This window comes from Acipenser ruthenus, chromosome 25 (assembly GCF_902713425.1).
Source record: "Acipenser ruthenus chromosome 25, fAciRut3.2 maternal haplotype, whole genome shotgun sequence".
NCBI lineage: Eukaryota > Metazoa > Chordata > Actinopteri > Acipenseriformes > Acipenseridae > Acipenser > Acipenser ruthenus.
The window spans coordinates 13,337,515-13,348,819 of NC_081213.1; the positions used below are offsets into that span (position 1 = coordinate 13,337,515).

An 11,305-nucleotide genomic window follows, 5' to 3' on the forward strand; every position below is an offset into this window, starting at 1 on the left:
CAATGCTGCCCATGCTGAAGGATTGCTATGAAAACTCTATTTCAACCTTTAAAAGTGATACAGTCCATTGTTCTATTATTTCAAAGCGGTAACTTTTTTTTTTTTTTTTTTTAAATCATGATAATTCCATGTTGATGTTAAACTAAGAAACAAATCTGAGAGACTACTCAAGAGACCCAACATTATATTCCATAGAATTATGGTCTAGTTTTGTAAAAATCCATCAGCATTTTTGTTAATTAATTACAGTGCTAATTAAATACTCTAGTAAAGGCTTTGGAAATATGCCCAGTTCTTTTTCATAGTAGAATTACCAGCAAAATGGGTTTATTTGACAGAGACAGCAAGCACAAGTACCTATATATCTTATCTTATGGGTAAAACTTGATTAATCAGCTGTATAATGACAGGGCCCTATTAACAAAAATTTAAGGACTGTTTTAAGTATTTAAGGAGTTTTTTAAACCCATTTGATTAGTTACATCAAGCAACACTTCTTGCAACTGTTTAAGAAAGTTAGACGTGTATTCCTAATTTTCAAAGAACTGCTTAACCATAAAAAAAAAACAGTTCTTAAAAACGCATTCTATAAAACAATCCTTAACGTTTTGTAAATAGGGACTTTAATAATGGTACTAAAGCTAAAGAGGTATGACAATGCAATAGACAGTGGTACTTCTGGTTTCCTGTAGGGGGCGCTCACCTCTTGGTTAAACCTACAGTTCAGAGTGCACCAGCCAATCTGCATCAAACCCTGAGAGGAGATCAACACCTCATAGCTCCACTTCCCTGCAGGAGAGAGACAGAGCAAAGGAGCTTACATCAACACCCTAAATATATACTGCATTAACACATCCATGAACCTGCTAGCTAAAGATATGCATAGGTGCCTGGGTGGCTAAAGTGAACATACTGACTGGGTTGCCTCTGAAGATAGAAAGGGCAGGCTTGAGGCATGGAGACTGAACTGCTCCCTTACCTCCTAAGAGAAAATGTGCTCCCTCCAGTCCATGGCAGGCTTGAGGCATGGAGATTGAACTGCTCCCTCCCTCACCCCCTAAATGAAATTGTGCTCCCTCCAATCCATGGCAGACTTGAGGCATGGAGATTGAACTGCTCCCTCCCTCACCCCATAAATGAAAAGGTGCTCCTTCCAGTCCAGGGCAGGCTTGAGGCACGGAGATTGAACTGCTCCCTCCCTCACTCCCTAAATGAAAAGGTGCTCCCTCCAGTCCAGGGCAGGCTTGAGGCATGGAGACTGAACTGCTCCCTCCCTCACCCCCTAAATGAAAAGGTGCTCCCTCCAGCCTTGGGGAAGGCTTGAGGCATGGAGACTGAACTGCTCCCTCCCTCACCCCCCAAAGAGAAAATGTACTCCCTCCAGTCTAGGGCACGTTTAAGGCATGGAGCCTCTGTTGCTAGGATAAGATCTGCAGGTGTACAGTACTTACCTTTGAACACACAGGTGGTAGCTCTGATGGAGCTGAAATTACTGTGTCCAATAACCTGAATAAACACAGAAGGAAAAATATGAACATGCACATTTTGCAGCAAATCTAAAATGTGTAAAAGAATTTCAATTACATTTTCTGTAGCACGTTAAATTTAATTTGTACACATTTTTGATTGAATGTGAAAAGAGGCAAGTTATACAAAAAATAATAAATAAATGGGGCTAACTTGGCCACTTTTGTAGATATCAGTTCTTGTATGGCTGATACCTTTATTGAAACGGGTTTGCTTTTGTACATGTGAAATGTTATTTATCAGATTTTAGTTTACATGGGATCATATACAAATAAAGCATGTGTGTCTGATATGCAATTAAAAAGTTTACCTTGGTTAAAAAAACCAAAAGACATTATGAGTAGAGTTGGAACAATGTGATCAATCATTTTTCATTTCTTGTGTCTTGTTTATTCCACTGAAAAATGCTTGATAATTTTATAAACTGGTGATAACGGTGTTTCTGACAGTCATCTAAAACTAAAGGGATCAGCACCACTCTCTCTTCCTGCATACAAACTAGAGTGCCTGTATGTCCCACATTCGTCCATAACGAGATTCAGTGGTATGGCTTTATTTTAATAGACACGTTGGATTTTATTCTTTACCACATTTGTTATTTAATCCAAAATGGTTTTATTCTTTGAAGTACTCCAGTAATTAACTACTTCAATTCTAGCTGAACAGAAATTGTTTACAATCTCTAAGGGGTCACATGAAATGAGTTCTGTTGGATGCCAGGTCAATAATTACTAAAACAGACGTGTGCTTAACCAAAGCAACCTTTAATCCAATGTACTTGAAACCCCAAATTAAAATTGTTTCTTAAAGAAGTGGGACAGTAACGATGTTGTTTCTCTTAGCAGAAGAAAATGGATTGGTTACGTGTAGGTTTGCTCCTTTTTGGCGTTTATCTTTTAGGGGCTCATAAAGTTAACTGGGCGGAGATACTGGTATCCTAAATCAACAGTAGGAAAGCGTCGGGTAACATTGACACCCCTTTCATTGGCTGCGATTGTCCTTAGTTTGGAAATCTCTGCCCCAGTTGAATTTGGTCACTGCTGGTCAGAAGCAAAGAATACATTGAAAATGATCTACTTAAGTAGCAAAGTCCCTGCAGCCCACTGCACAATGAACAGGTTCCATGATGTTTCAACAAAGAAGTATAATCCTAGTTAGAGTATGTCATTCTCAGCAAGGAGCTGGTAATAACACAGCAGTGTGATCACTCTCCTTACCCCGAGGAGGTCATCGTCCACTAAAAGCAGCCCCTCAAAGCCGCTGGTGTGGTCCAGGACAACAGTGGGAGGGCCCAGACGCCCATCAACATCTGGAGAGAAAATTCAGAGAGCAATCAGCTGGAGCTTCTCATTGAGCTCATCACCAACTGGGCTGCAGAGCCAGGCCCAGCCCTCTGTCTCCTCATGCACCAGGATTCACTCTACAATCACAACTGGGCTGCAGAGCAGGGTCCAGCCCTCTGTCTCCTCACGCACCAGGATTCACTCTACAATCACAACTGGGCTGCAGAGCCAGGTCCTGCCCTCTCTCCTCATGCACCAGGATTTACTCTACAATCACAGCCAGGGCTGCAGAGCCAGGTCCAGCCCTCTGTCTCCTCATGCACCAGGATTCACTCTACAATCACAACAGGGCTTTTCTTACTACTGCAGTTAGATTGACTGCTTTATTATCTTAATATAAAACAAATGTAATTGTTGAAAGCAAAAGTGGCATGTCTACAAACACATTGTACTTCTCTTATAAGTAGTGCAAGTACATACCTTCTGGAGTCTGCAAGAATACTGTTTAGAGCACTAGCATAAAATGGATGGGATTTAGCAAAAAAGTTACTAAAATTTGCTTGAATAGTTTTTTGTTGAGTTTTTGATGTCGCTTTTCCTCAATATTACCTTTTAGAATGAAGGCATGGAGAGAATGTGATCCCTAAGACATTGCTGAGGTGAAATTACAAAACTGAGAACTTTCTTTAACCCAGTATGGTACCAGATATCATTTTCTAAAGTTAAAATACATGTTTGAAGTGACATGTGCTTTAACACACGTGAGACTTGCATAGTGAATGCACAAGAGGTAAGCTTTATGGAATGATTTCATTAAGTAGAACCACATAATGATTCCTCTTAATACAATCCCAACTTAAATACAGTGAGCAGTCTTGCTGAGAGCGTCTTGTTTGGTTCATGTATAGGTTGACAGTCATGGGCATCACCTTTGCTCTCCTCAGCAGGCTCCCCTTCTGCTAGCAGCCTGTCCAAGTGATCCCCCAGATCCAGAAAGGTTAGCGGCTTCCTAGAGAGAACACACAAACACACACACAGTCTGAGAAACAAGCGTGCCTTCACTGTGGGGCTTCCTGGAGAGCACCCCCCCCCCCCGAGAAACAAGCCTGCCTTCACTGCGGGGCTTCCTGGAGAGCACACGCACGCTGAGAAACAAGCCTGCCTTCACTGCGGGGCTTCCTGGAGAGCACACACACACTGAGAAACAAGCCTGCCTTCACTGTGGGGCTTCCTGGAGAGCACACACACGCTGAGAAACAAGCCTGCCTTCACTGTGGGGCTTCCTGGAGAGCACACACACGCTGAGAAACAAGCCTGCCTTCACTGCGGGGCTTCTTGGAGAAAACACACACAGAAAGAAACACACACACACACACACACACACACTGAGAAACAGGCCTGCCTTCAGTGTGGGGCTTCCTAGAGAGAACACACAAACACACCCTGAGAAACAAGCCTGCCTTCACTGTGGGGCTTCCTAGAGAGAACACACAAACACACCCTGAGAAACAGGCCTGCCTTCACTGTGGGGCTTCCTAGAGAGAACACACAAACACACATCCTAAGAAACAAGCCTGCCTTCACTGTGGGACCTGCTGTGGTTCAAAGAAACCACTTGTTATACTGGGACTTACTGCCATTCACCACCTTCTAGAACAACTGCTCCATATCATACACAACACCAGGAACATGGATACATGCAGCGCTCCAGATAAACTACACATGGAATTTTGCTTCACATTTCGAGTTTGCTTCTAATCAAGCTTCTTGTACTTCGTTGGTTCCCGGCATCTCAATGCTCAATTGTGAATATACTGCAAGCAGTAGCTAGAGAATGGGTCATGCAAATACCGGGACAGCTAACTGTAGCCTGCCTGGGAACTGGCAGAACCACGTGACCAGTAAGTCTGGGTTTTCAATACGCGTGTTTGTGACTGGTGAATAAGAGATTTGTCAGTGCCGTCTTAGTCCACATGAACCAAGCCTACTAATTTAGCTATCTGTCTGTCAAATAAAATAAACAATCTGGCAACCGACTTTTTGGAAGGTAAATCTATACGATAAAAACAATATTCCGTGTCTGGAGAGAGTCGAGATGCTTTATATTGATTGAAGGCAATCAATAAGGAATACAATATTATCATTTCTTTATTTGCATTAGTGTAGTATCGCTACAGGTTTTTTTTTTAAATATTAGAAATAGGCTAAATTAGTATGTGCATGCAGGCCTTTTGCTAAGTAGAGTATTTATTGAAAGTACTCATGACTTTAAGGTAATGTTGCATTTTACGCACATAGTGTCTAAATTGGAGACTAAATGATTGAATGACCCAAACCCTTCTGTGGAGCGCTGGCCACATGTCTAAAACATTGCTTAACGCTCCTTTAATAAGTTTCAGGGCAATGTCTTTGTAAAGGCAGAGTCCACATCCAGAGTGGCCTGTTCCTCCATTGCTTATTCCTAGAAAATGACTTCATGGTTTTATTTTTGCTTCAGTACTGAAAAGTCAAGTAGCAGAGGCTAGGGTATCGGCTATTCACACTATCCTAAAATGTAATTATAAAAACCTTTAGAATTGTAATGCCATCTGAAGAATTAAACCAGCATGTATCTCTTTGCAGTATTAAACTGGGGCTGTTTCTTCAAATCTACAATCCCATTTGCAACTGGTCATTACACAAAAGTCATATACCATGTCTATCTATGTATCACCATTTTGTATAATTCTCCATTTTAAATGGCCCCCAATATTGTCCTACATCAGACTGGAGTGAATTCTTTCAGTAGCTGTTTCAAATGTCACGGCTATCCCTTTCAATTCAGCCCCAGAGGTAGAAGGAAACAAGGCAGAAGAATGGTGCTCATCACCTGTGTGTCCTTGGTTTGGATAGTAGCTACCCTTTAATGATGCCATAAATCTCCTTTTCAACATAGCGTGTATGAATTTGTTCATTTACAATTTGAAATGACTGTATGAATGTTAAAAGGAGTTGACAAAGTAAACCCTAGCCAGTAAGCAAAACACACAAACCAGTCCCAGAGAACACAGCTGAGAATAAAGTGGAGAGACTTAAACAGAGAGGAAGAGACACCTCTTCACACAGACAGTGGTGAGGGTATGAAATGGGCTACCTAGTCATGTCGTTGAGGCAGAATCACTGGGATCCTTTAAGACATGAAATCAATGAATTCTAGGAACCGGACTGATGGACTGAATAGCCTCCTCTCATTCTTAATTAATGGATGGATGGATGGACGGATGAATGGAAGGACAGGTGAATCTATATGCCCAGATTCCGATTGTTGGGAATAACAGAAAGCAGAAATCTAACATGGTTCTCCAGTACACTGCTACAGAAAGAGCATGGGCAGGCCCACGCCTGCAGGCAAGCAGGCAAGCAGACAAGAACAACATCACGGGTCGCAGGTGCTCTTGCACAAGCCTCATGTGGATTGCACAGCAACCCGATCGCACAGACAGGGCAGGCACTGGCTCTGCTTACTCTCCTCAGCTATTTTTGCAGTTGAAGCCTACGTTACTGCGGGTCTATTGATAGAGCAGACAGTAACCTGACCCCACACACCAAGGCTGGCACGCTGCTCCCAATGTCAGGGAGAGAAAGTGAAGGGGTTAGGTAACAGGACACAGTAGGGAATTCAAAAGTATTACACTAACCCAAAAATCAACCAGGCAACTTCTAATGGAGAAACACTGCATTCAAACACCAGTCCATTGTCTACTCAATAAATACATAGATAAAGTTCAGTATAGATACAATGCAAGAACATGCAGCTTCACAAGTGTTTCAGTACCAGCCTGCAGCTTCACAAGGGTTCAATGGCCTCCACTTTCTGTCTTCACACTAGACCATGGCAGTGACACCGATAGAGGAAGTGATGTTGGAAATCATTTTTATTACCCTTTCTAGTGTGGAATAAAATGTGTATATTGCAAAGGCCTCCCTACCTGAAAGCTGCTGCTGGCTGCTGGGGCTTGCTGGTGCTGGGGAATATGTGGTTCAGATAGTCACTCAACAGCTTCTCATTGACGATTCCTGGAACGAGTGACACAGCAAGGTGAGAGGGGCAGAGGCACACTGCAGGCAGGCAGCCGACTCACAGGACCTGCTTTGCTGACATTGCCCGCAGCGTTTTCTCAATGTCTGATTAGCATATTGCTGAAGCCGATTACTCGTCTTGCTGTCCTCTTTAAAGACCACTGGTTTACAAACCTGGTTGCTTTTTCAATTACACAAATGCTTGTTTATACAGAACTTGTCGTGGGTCAAATAAACATATACTACCATAGAACAAGAATGTCAGTAACATGTCCCTCTGCCTGTGAATTCACAATCAGAGCTATCAACAGCATGCACAGAGTAGTACAGAACAGGACATGGCAATGAAGAGATTCATGAAAACTGTGGAAGTGGTTTTTAAAACCTAGCTGTCATTAGGTAAGCAAATGAGAATTTGAATCAAGGTAAAGAATATTACAATGGCTGATTTACAGTATGTGGAAACACTTCTTGTGTTCAAGATAAATGAATGATTGTTCAGATCAAGTGACTTGACCCCACTGTAGAACCAGTAGGACGTTTACAAACTCACACTCTACACACAAACAAGCATAGCTGACAATGTATTCAAACAATAATGACATATACAGCAACAAATGACTGCCATGAATGGTGTTACATTCTCTGGTTTTATTGAAGTAGTGTCCTTTTTAATGTGGTGGAGCTTTTCATGAGAATGCATGGTTTGTCAAAATTTGACAACTAGATACAAATAGACTAGATTCATTATAACATGCAGCACTATGAAATACAATTGCCATCCTATTTTTGTAAAAAAAAAAAAAAAAAAAAAAAAAGTGCCAATGTAACAAAACAGGAGACACTAACGTATAATTTAAAAGGTTCTGCTATAGAACATTTATTTTACTATCATACAACATGTATGTATAAATGTAGTGGTGCATATGTACATGTGAATGCATGGGTGTACAGGTGCCTCTATACAGTACATCCTCAGATTCTGAATTTTTGTGCTGAAGAATGTCCTTACCAAGTTTCATCCCTTGGATAAGCAGTTCTCTAGATCTATTTAAAAGATGTTACTGCAACAGGTACACATTGCATCTTTTTCAGTGGACACCAGAAGGCTGTATAGGTGTACAGCCAGCCCCCAGTGTCAGCCAGTCCTAGTGCTCAAGGGAGCTTACCTGCCACTTTGGGCATGTCTGTGTCCGAGGCCAGCCTGTAGCTGCGGTGAGACAGCGCCGTGCCGCCCCACTTAGAGCTCATCCTTCCCACCAGCAAAACCAGGTCACTGGAGGAGTAACACAGCATTAAGAGAATGGAAACACCACCAGCAAGACCAGGTCACTGGAGGAGAAACACAGCATTAAGAGAATGGAAACACCAGCAGCATGACCAGGTCACTGGAGGAGAAACACAGCATTAAGAGAATGGAAACACCAGCAGCAAGACCAGGTCACTGGAGGAGAAACACAGCATTAAGAGAATGGAAACACCAGCAGCATGACCAGGTCACTGGAGGAGAAACACAGCATTAAGAGAATGGAAACACCAGCAGCATGACCAGGTCACTGGAGGAGAAACACAGCATTAACAGAATGGAAACAGCAGCAGCAAGACCAGGTCACTGGAGGAGAAACACAGCATTAAGAGAATGGAAACACCAGCAGCATGACCAGGTCACTGGAGGAGAAACACAGCATTAACAGAATGGAAACACCACCAGCAAGACCAGGTCACTGGAGGAGAAACACAGCATTAAGAGAATGGAAACACCAGCAGCATGACCAGGTCACTGGAGGAGAAACACAGCATTAACAGAATGGAAACAGCAGCAGCAAGACCAGGTCACTGGAGGAGAAACACAGCATTAAGAGAATGGAAACAGCAGCAGCAAGACCAGGTCACTGGAGGAGAAACACAGCATTAAGAGAATGGAAACACCAGCAGCATGACCAGGTCACTGGAGGAGAAACACAGCATTAAGAGAATGGAAACACCACCAGCAAAACCAGGTCACTGGAGGAGAAACACAGCATTAAGAGAATGGAAACACCAGCAGCAAGACCAGGTCACTGGAGGAGAAACACAGCATTAAGAGAATGGAAACACCAGCAGCATGACCAGGTCACTGGAGGAGAAACACAGCATTAAGAGAATGGAAACACCAGCAGCATGACCAGGTCACTGGAGGAGAAACACAGCATTAAGAGAATGGAAACATCAAGTGCCAGACAGTACTTGTAACAACACACTAATGTCACAATACGCATCACCATATGCATTGATGATAAATGATGAATCAATTTGGCAGGATTAAGACTACCAAACTGCACTTGTTAACAGAGCAAGATTGGAACACAGGCCTCCAGGATAACAGAATGAGATGAACTTCCATGAACACTATAGTTCTGTTTAGTAAATTCAGAAATACTGTCAACTGTTTCCATTGCTTATTACAAAAATACATCTCTTCATTAGGTTTGACAATTTCTACATACATTGTAATAACGAAATCTTTGTAATAACTAATAATAACGTAAACGAATCGGCTACTATCAATTTGACATCCAAGCAAACTGTAAAATCGAAACTCTACTAATGCTACCGTGGAGCGTTTTAAACAAAACAGCGTTGAGTGTGCTATTTATATACAGTTCATGAATGTTTACATTTCACTTCACTTACTCGTTTCAGTACAGTATTTAAGAATTCTAGAAAACATATATGCACGAGAGTGCTCTTACTTAAAAGTAGTAATTGGAGTTTCATAAAAACAGAAATATTATTAAATATTACTGAACACGTTCATTTGAAACCTGTGAAACTGATATTTGTACATTTCACTGATGGATTTTGTGTTAACGATTGAGCTTGCTGTATAATTACATACACTGGTCTGTCTCGGAGTGATCTCCCAGATCGTGCCTTCCCTCCTCTGTCTGTCTGTCTGTCTGTTTGTTTGTGTCTCTCTCGCTGCCTATCCTGTTTCTGTCAGAGGTACTGGGTGCTCGGCGACGCTCGGGTCGGTTCTATAACTGCGATCCAGGCGGGAGCAAGGAGGGGGCGGTTTGCAATCCGGTATCCCCTTTAAATTCTGACAACAACAACCCAGCTACGGCATACACAATCTACGGAGAGCCGGGGGGAGCAAAAAGGCTGCTTGTCAGGAAAGAAACATTGTAGAACGCGCATTTCGAAAGTAAGTCCTGTAAGGTTTCACGTTACAATTTTTCTGTGAATAAATTAATGTCATGTTTGGTATCTTTTTTTTTTTTAACTTGTGGCATTTTAATGTTTAATATTTGTAATATTATTATTATTGCTATTAGTGATAATAATAATAATGATCATGATATTGATGGTAACCTCATTTTTAATATGAAATACCATACAAGCATTTAAGATGCGGTTATGGGTGTCCTTAACTAAAGCTGCTCTTGTACATCGCTTCGGACTGGCTTGTCATGAAAGGCGCTATATAAGTCTATTTGTTGTGCTAATCTGAGAATGAAAATGAGTTACATTTTTTAAATTCAGTGTTAGCATGCTGACTGCATACAGCTCTCAGCTGGTTAGTGGTGTCAGTCTCAGTGTTAGCATGCTGACTGCAGATAGCTCTCAGCTGGTTAGTGGTGTAAGTCTCAGTGTTAGCATGCTCACTCCAGATAGCTCTCAGCAGTTTAGTGGTGTCAGTCTCAGTGTTAGCATGCTCACTGCAGATAGCTCTCAGCTGGTTAGTGGTGTCAGTCTCAGTGTTAGCATGCTCACTGCAGATAGCTCTCAGCTGGTTAGTGGTGTCAGTCTCAGTGTTAGCATGCTGACTGCAGATAGCTCTCAGCAGTTTAGTGGTGTCAGTCTCAGTGTTAGCATGCTCACTGCAGATAGCTCTCAGCAGTTTAGTGGTGTCAGTCTCAGTGTTAGCATGCTCACTGCAGATAGCTCTCAGCAGTTTAGTGGTGTCAGTCTCAGTGTTAGCATGCTCACTGCAGATAGCTCTCAGCTGGTTAGTGGTGTCAGTCTCAGTGTTAGCATGCTCACTGCAGATAGCTCTCAGCTGGTTAGTGGTGTCAGTCTCAGTGTTAGCATGCTCACTGCAGATAGCTCTCAGCTGGTTAGTGGTGTCAGTCTCAGTGTTAGCATGCTCACTGCAGATAGCTCTCAGCTGGTTAGTGGTGTCAGTCTCAGTGTTAGCATGCTGACTGCAGATAGCTCTCAGCAGTTTAGTGGTGTCAGTCTCAGTGTTAGCATGCTCACTGCAGATAGCTCTCAGCAGTTTAGTGGTGTCAGTCTCAGTGTTAGCATGCTCACTGCAGATAGCTCTCAGCAGTTTAGTGGTGTCAGTCTCAGTGTTAGCATGCTCACTGCAGATAGCTCTCAGCTGGTTAGTGGTGTCAGTCTCAGTGTTAGCATGCTCACTGCAGATAGCTCTCAGCTGGTTAGTGGTGTCA

General features: G+C 42.5%; 1 protein-coding gene across 1 annotated transcript in view; it reads right to left on the minus strand.

Annotated features, from left to right (window-relative positions):
- The window catches only part of LOC117413968 (E3 ubiquitin-protein ligase RNF123), a 201,156-nt gene extending 191,168 nt beyond the window's left edge, over positions 1-9,988 (minus strand). The window contains exons 1-7 of the mRNA XM_058999315.1: positions 9,748-9,988; positions 8,039-8,201; positions 6,779-6,866; positions 3,740-3,819; positions 2,745-2,836; positions 1,452-1,506; positions 704-789 (exon numbers count right to left, since the gene is read on the minus strand). Coding sequence (XP_058855298.1) covers positions 704-789; positions 1,452-1,506; positions 2,745-2,836; positions 3,740-3,819; positions 6,779-6,866; positions 8,039-8,165 — 528 coding nt within the window. The 5' untranslated portion in view covers positions 8,166-8,201; positions 9,748-9,988. The remainder of the gene's footprint in view (positions 1-703; positions 790-1,451; positions 1,507-2,744; positions 2,837-3,739; positions 3,820-6,778; positions 6,867-8,038; positions 8,202-9,747) is intronic.
- Positions 9,989-11,305: the final 1,317 nt, after the last annotated feature.